The following is a 7354-nucleotide window of genomic DNA, read 5'->3' on the forward strand; positions in this document are numbered from 1 at the left end:
GGGAACAACCTAGAAAGATGACCTCATTATCTGTGCTGCTCTGAACTTGGGTTTTGACACTTTTGTTCTTTTTCTGCAGTTAAGCACAGTGGAAATATCACTTTTGATGAGATTGTTGGCATTGCCCGGCAGATGCGGCACCGGTCTTTAGCCAGAGAACTCTCTGGAACTATTAAAGAGATCCTGGGAACTGCCCAATCTGTGGGCTGCAATGTTGATGGTCGTCACCCTCATGACATCATAGAAGACATCAACAGTGGTGCTGTGGAATGCCCAGCTAGCTAAGGAACTACAGATGAAAATATTTCAATAAAGGATTATTTGTTAACCAATGGAAAAAAAACAACAACAACAAATGGATTGAAATTTTGAAGTGCATATTCTCTGGTAATGGTGGAATAAAGTTTTATCTCAGTAACAGAAAGACAACAGGAAAAGTCTCCAAAGGTTTGGAAACTAAGCAGTTGCGGAGTGGATGTCAAAGTGGAATCTCTCCCCAAATCACAAACCATATGCCCAGAATAATGAAAATGAAAATGCTTAAATTGATGGGATGCCATAAAAATTGTTCTAATATAGAAACTTAGCTCAGTGGAAAAGTCATATATTGAAAATCAATCATCTAAAGCTTGGAACAGGGCAGCCAAGGCGAATCAAAGTCCATTCTGACTGCAGACACAATAGAAGGCGTTGGGCAGCAGAGAGGGACGCAAGCAAGACCCAGCAGCTACCGCCGACCAGACTTCCTGGTCTGGGAGAGGTGGAACACCTGGGAAAACGACCTTGAGGCTCCCTGAGGCCTGAAGGAAGCCCCACCAGCAACTGCTTCAGGCGCGGGACCCAAAGACGTCAAAGTGATTCACAGCCAGGGTGCATGCCCTCTTCTGAACCACCAGCATCCACAGGAGACAAGGTGCAGACAGCATGGCAGCCAAGGTCCAAGCGTTTACTCTGACCACTTCCACCAAAACCAGATAAAAGAAGTGCAGATGAAATAAAAAGTCAGAAGATGAGGGAACTGATGAAACAGAAGACAGAAGAGGGTGTACTGTGAGGGGAGCTCTGGGAGGAGGGAAGAAAACGTTCAACAATGAAAAAAAATTAAAAACCAAACAATGAAAAAGAAGAAAGACCGTAGAACCAAAACTCGTCTGGTCAAGAAAGTCTCCTCACACGTGACCAATGGGCAGAGCGAGCGTCGAGACAGGTCAGTGCAGCCTGTGGGGTCCACCAGGGTACTGTCGACCTCGCTGCACTGCCCAGGAACCTGAGGGGGAGTGGGCACTTAACGCAGAGCTAAGGAGAGCAGAGCCGCAGGTGCGTGAAGCCACGGGGCTCCCTCATTGGTGCAGAGATCCCATCCCAAATTCTGCAGCGAGAACTCCCATGTCTGTAGTTGGATATTTTTTCCTTATATATGTCACATTGTTGATGCTGTGCAAACCATTATTTTTAGATTATATTTCATTTTCTAAAATGTTTGTCACAAATGTACAAAATCACAGGCCACTATTTTGAAATGCTGATTGCATAGCTGGTGACTTTGCAGTACTTTGCTGTCCTACACGGTGGGCAGGCCATCTATGTGGGCACCGGGCAGGGTCCTTAGGCCTCTGTGCTCCTGTCCCAGGCCTTCAGGACAGCAAAGAGAGGACAAGACTATAATAAGCTTGCTCATTGTAGATATTGTTAATCAAAATCACGTTTGCTCCTGCCCGAAGCTTCCTGGTTTTCCTCCTTTTTGTCCTGAGCTGAGCGCTGATTCTGTCAGGATGACCTCTCTTGTGTTCCCACCTCTGTGGACTGGGCTGAAGGTCTGTTCCAAGTGACATCTTGCAGTGGGGTCCCCCGCATCATTGCTTGCCCTGTCCAAAAGAGTAAACGTCTTCTGAATGCTTTACTTCTTGACTCACTGATTGTCACAAAGCACGAGAGCGGCGTTCCTGCCTGGAAGCCCCTGTAACAGACTAGCCCCCTCCCTGAGCTGATTTTGACGTAAGAGCTTGCAGCCCTCCGTGGGATACTGCACTCTGGCCTTTCCTGAGTGGTGACTGGAGCTGACAAATGGCCACACACCTGCAGAGGCCTAGGGACACTTCTCAAGACCCCACTTCCAGGTGGGCCTCTGGTCAGCATGAACACTGAAGGCCTGCAGCCAGCTTCACCCAGCCCCAGTGGACAGGGAAGTGTGGGGGCTGGAGGGACTCTGCACTGTCCCGAGGCATCCCATGGCACTTTCTCTAGGACTGGACCCAGACCTGAGGTCACTGAGACACATTAGTGTGGACACATGTGGTCAGAAGTCCCTCAGAGTCCCACCAGCAGGGTCACAACCTGGGAGCTCTGGCTGACCCAGCCTTCTGCCCACTCAGCTGAGTCCCTACCAGAGGGGAGGGCCTCCAATGAGGGTCCCTGCACGTCCCCTGGTGGTCAGCCAATGTCCACACACTATCACTATCCCTCAGAATGAAGGCAAGTGGCCCAAGGAGCCCGCCCCTCCTGGGGGTTCTGTCCAGGCTGACTCTACAGCTTGTACCCCCTCCCCAGGCTGGAGGTGCGCCTGATCCAGGCTATAGTCTTTGCAATTACGTCCTATGCAACAGAGAGTTGGGAAGTGAATAGGGTTGATAGAGAATTGATGCCTTTGAGTTGTGGTGCTGGAGAAGAGTGTTGAATATACCATGGACTGCTAGGAGAACAAACAGGTTTGTCCTGGAGAGGGTGAAGCCAGGCTGCTCTGTAGAGTCAAGGATTCTGAAGCTTTGTCTGACATATTTTGGGCATGTTGTAAGGAGGGACTGGTCCTTGGAGAGGGACATCATGTGTGGGAGAGTGGAGGGATGGCGCAGGAGAGGAAGACCCTCGATGAGATGGATCGATTCTGTGACTGGAGTGGTGGGAATGAGTGTGTTTGAGACAGTGAGGTTGGCACAGGATAGAACGGCCCTTAGGGCTCTTGTCGCTGTGAGTCGCAAATGACTCGATGGCACATAACAACAACAACGACCACCCCCTCCATCAGGAATCGTTCCTGAGACAGTGGGGTCAGCAGTGAGCACCCCTGGGGTTATGCACAGCCGATTGGGGGACCGCACAGGGAGTAAGCCTGCAGTAGACTTAGCTGAACCCTGGGCCCAAGCGCTTCCCGGGGCAGAACAGAGGCTGTGGCGGGTTGGGGTGGGCAGGGAGGCGGGGAGTCGGGGTGGCAGAACAGGGTGGATGAGAGCATTGGAGTCTCGACCACGCATAGGGGCCCCCATCTAGGAGCGGGGAGGGGGCAGGTGGCCGCCCAAGCCTTGAGCCCGGAGCTCGGACCCGGGCTGAACCGACAGCGAATGGAAAGTCGAAGGCTAGGACACACAGTGCAGTGTAGTCAGCGGCTGGACGAGGTGCGGGGCGCGCATGTGCTCAGGTGTAGAGGACGCCTTCCATCCGGCTGTGCTGGGTTCGTGCGCCCGCGGCCACCGGAGGGACCTTGGAGGACTGGGCGCCCGGTGCAGGTGGGACGGAGGGCTGGGGGTTCTGGTGAGACGTGTCCCGGGACACAGTTTGTCCTTAATACAAAGCGTTAGACCGGCGGCCAGCCTTTTCCTCCACCCTCCCTCGGGGCGGGGTCCGAGCACTCGGCTCAGCGACGGAGGCGGGACGCCCTCGGGGAAAGGCCAGGACCACGGGGGGGCGTGGAGGGGGGATGGCGACTGAGCCAAGCATCGGAGGGGCGTCCTCTGACTCCGCAGCTCAGAGACCCCGGGGCCAGCCTCGTGGACCCCACAGCTCTGATCCCAAGGGGCTGTGGCCGAGGCAGGGCAGGGGCGCGCGGGCCACTCAGGCCGAGCGCGGGGCGGGCCCAGGCCCAGCGGGCGGTGTCGGCCCCGCATGTGCGCGGCGTGGGCGGGCAGGCCCCGCCCCGGGCGCGGGTGGGACGTCGGATAAAAGGCGCGGGGCGGGCAGACGGGCGGGTGACAGCAGCCGGAGTGCAGCTCCGCGCCTCAGCCTGGGAGGGCAGAGAAGCCCCGGGCGGTATGCACTTCCAGACCCGGCACTGAGCAGAGATGGCGGAGCGCGGGTCTCCACGCCCCTGTTGGGGGCTGCTGCTGGCACTGGCGCTGTTCCTGCGCGCGCTGCCAAGGGCGCGGGGCGTCGAGGAAGAGCCTGGCGCGCACGGCTCGTCCAGCGGCTTCCAGGTGGTCACCTTCGAGTGGCCACATGTCCAGGACCCGTACATCATTGCGCTGTGGATCCTTGTGGCCAGTCTGGCCAAGATCGGTAAGTGTCCCCCGCGAAGTCGCCCCTCACTGCTCCCGCGAGAACCTGCGGGCATCCACCCGAGCCGACTGACCGGCCGCGCGCCCGGAGAGCGTCCAGAGCTGGCGCCCATGGGTCGAGGTGGATCCTGGGGCGGTGAGCCGCGGGAACCCCACAGCGCTCCGTGCGTGGTGACCTCTGGGGGCACGTCCTGGGGTGGCGGAGTCGTGGTCCTGGGGTGGCGGAGTCGTTGGCACCGTCGTCCACGGAGGTCCGTTCGCGGTGCAGCTCTGCGCGGTGTTCGATGGCTGGTCCGGGCCCGGCGAGGAAACGCGCCTTGCATTCTGATGTTGGAGTGACATTTTTATTGGTTTCTAGTGAAGATAAGAAAGGGTGAAATGTGGAAAGCTGGTAAATCCTCTCCTTAGACACCAACCTCTCTCAAAAGGCGCCTCTCTCTGGGCTCGAGAATCTGTGACGCGGGTCCCAGGCTGGAGGCAAGGTGACCACAAGGTCAGCGCTCTTCAAGGCGCTGGGACCCGAGCTGTGAACAGGCATGGGGTGGGGGTGGGAGTCCTCAGAGTCCTGGGGCCCCAGTGGCCAAAACTGCAAGGAGGTTGGAGATGGGGCTTGGGAGCTGACAGAGAAGCGTCCCTCTCGGGTCTGTTGGCCGGGGCCCTGGGCTGAGGCCGCCCTTGCTTGTTGTTCTCTGCTCGTGATGAACCCCTTTCCAAACGCCCTGATGGGTCTGGGGGACTCTGACTTGAGCTCTGGTTGCTTTCATCTCCTGGTCCTGACCACCATGCTTCCCTCTGGGTGTCCACTTCGTACTCCCCATCTGTGACCCAGTGTCCATACACTCGTGCTGAGCCCCAGGAATGGGGGATACCTGATGGCTACCTTAACCTCAGGGGCCATTCAGTCTGAAGGGTCAGCTCATCCACTTCAACTGAGCTGACTACCTTCTCTCTGGGTAAAGCCAGAGGGGGGGCTGGATGGTGTGGGCCCACCTTGTGGACTGTACAGCCTTTTGCCCCATCGTTAGACTCCCCTGGAGGCCTCCTCCCTAAGCTCAGGTGGCGCTGGCCCAGAGGGCTGTCCCCTGACAACAGTCCCTGCCCGGGAAGATCTGGCAGCGTGAGGAGCAGGACGCTTCCTCACCTGTAAGAATGTTTCCTGGGCAGGATGGCAATGGGGGTCAGCCCCATAGAGGAATGGGCACGTGCCAGGTGCCTAGCCAGTGGTCTGGGGGCACGGGGTGTGGGCACTGGCAGAGTGTGTCCAGGACTTCAGAGAGTAAGGATCCCCTTGAAGTGGCCATAGACCTCCCCACCCCCCTCCCCTAGAGGTGAAAGGCCCCCTGTTGAGATTGGGCCTACAAGCCCTGCTCACGGGTAGACCCCCAGGTCAACAGGGTCCTGTAGAGAGTTAAAGCCCCTTCCCACCCAGCTGATGCCCCAGAGGAAGAGGTGGGCAGCTCGGAGGCCCAAGAACAATATGGGGTCTCTGGGTAGAGGACCCACCATACTGGGTATGCTGCCCTGGAAGACCTGTGCCTGTGACACCCTCCCCCTGGCCGACTGCACATGCACACATTTCTGGGTAGACTGGGAAGACACTGGACTGCTTCTGGACTCCACCTACTTGTCCCTTCTTGTCCACAGTTCTCCCACCCTCTCCAGCTGACCCTGATGATTCCACAGTGCCCACCCCATATCCACTCCACCCACCCTACCCACACATGTCCACCCCATGTCCACCCCACCCAGCTGACCCTGCCAATGCCATGGTGCCCATCCCATGTCCACCCCACCCACCCTCCCCAGCTGACCCTGCCCAAGCACAATGCCCGCCCTATGTCCACCCCCAGCCACCTTTCCCCTGCTCATGCCACAGTGTCTACCCCCTGCCCACCTACGGCTGGCCCTGTCCATGCCACAAGCCCCTCCCCATGCCCATCCTCCAGCCTGGCACTGCCTGCCCACTTCTTCCCACGCTCTGGTCCTAGGACTCCTGATTGTCCCCAAGGCCCTCAGTGACCAGTCCTGTCTGTGCCCACCCCTTGGCTCGTCCCTTCTCTGGGTGCACTCATTCACGTCTATCCATCTGTCACATGCCACAGCCAGCTCTGGGGTCCCCTACCAGCCAGTGCTTTGCCCACAGACCTTCCCCCTCAACTTCAGAGCTCAGCAGTTGAGCCACAGCTACCAGTCTGAGAAGCTGGGTCCCCTCCAGTCACTGGCCACCCTCTCCTGGCCTGGGTACCTCCTCTCCCTTCACCACATCTTCAACCATCCTCAGTCAGCTGGTCAGCACCCATCGCTGGGCAGTACAAACCCTCCTTGTCTCTGCCAGCTCTACCCTCATGCACCCCAAGAATCCCCCTCGGCTGCTGGCAGTGTCTCCTGCCCTCCCCCCCAGGGCCCTAATGTCTGCCTCCCTCCCCTCCCCCTCCTGTGAACTCTGGACCGAAGCAAGGCTGCCTCCTTGGAAGCCTGCAGGTTTAGCTAACCCAGAGAGCTGACATCCTGTGGGCCCCATGCCTTTAGGAGCCCCCCAGCCCTCTGGGGACACCATCCTTGGCCCAGGCCAGACTCACACCCAGGGTGGGGTGGAGAGGGAATTCTCAGGGAACTCAGCTGGGCCACATCTGCTCTGTGTCCATTGTCCAGTCAGCTCCACTCAGAATGCACATACCCCCGCCCCCCGCACAGTGTAGCCGGGTGTCCTCAGGGTCTAGTCAGCTCCACTCACAGAACACACACACACACACACCCCTACAATGTGTCCAGCTGTCCTCAGTGTCCAGCCTACTGTGCTTGTGACAGACAGAACCCCAAGAGTGTACCAAGAGAGGTCCCAGAGACTATTGCAAAGGGGTGTCTGCTGTGGGGATGGCTGTCTGGGGAGGGGTCAACCCGGGGAGGGGGACTGTGGAACCACTGAGGAGAGGTGAGCCTGAGGAGCTGCAATGTAGACCCCACAGAGGGGCAGATCAGGGGAGCTCCTGAGACAAGTGGGCAGAGCAAGGTGGACAGTAAGGAGGGGGTGTTATCATTGATGAATGTCAGGAGGGGGTGTAAGAAATAGACAGTGAGGAGGGGGTGTT

At 57.8% G+C, this 7354-nt stretch overlaps 1 protein-coding gene across 1 annotated transcript in view; it reads left to right on the top strand.

The window, feature by feature from the left end:
- The first annotated feature begins 4052 nt into the window (after positions 1–4052).
- SLC9A3 (solute carrier family 9, subfamily A (NHE3, cation proton antiporter 3), member 3) overlaps positions 4053–7354 on the top strand; it is a 43734-nt gene continuing 40432 nt past the window's right edge. The window contains exon 1 of the mRNA XM_006900173.1: positions 4053–4266. Coding sequence (XP_006900235.1) covers positions 4053–4266 — 214 coding nt within the window. The remainder of the gene's footprint in view (positions 4267–7354) is intronic.

Source organism: Elephantulus edwardii, unplaced genomic scaffold (assembly GCF_000299155.1).
Source record: "Elephantulus edwardii isolate Elephantulus edwardi_28Jun2011 unplaced genomic scaffold, EleEdw1.0 scaffold00274, whole genome shotgun sequence".
In the NCBI taxonomy this organism is placed as follows: domain Eukaryota; kingdom Metazoa; phylum Chordata; class Mammalia; order Macroscelidea; family Macroscelididae; genus Elephantulus; species Elephantulus edwardii.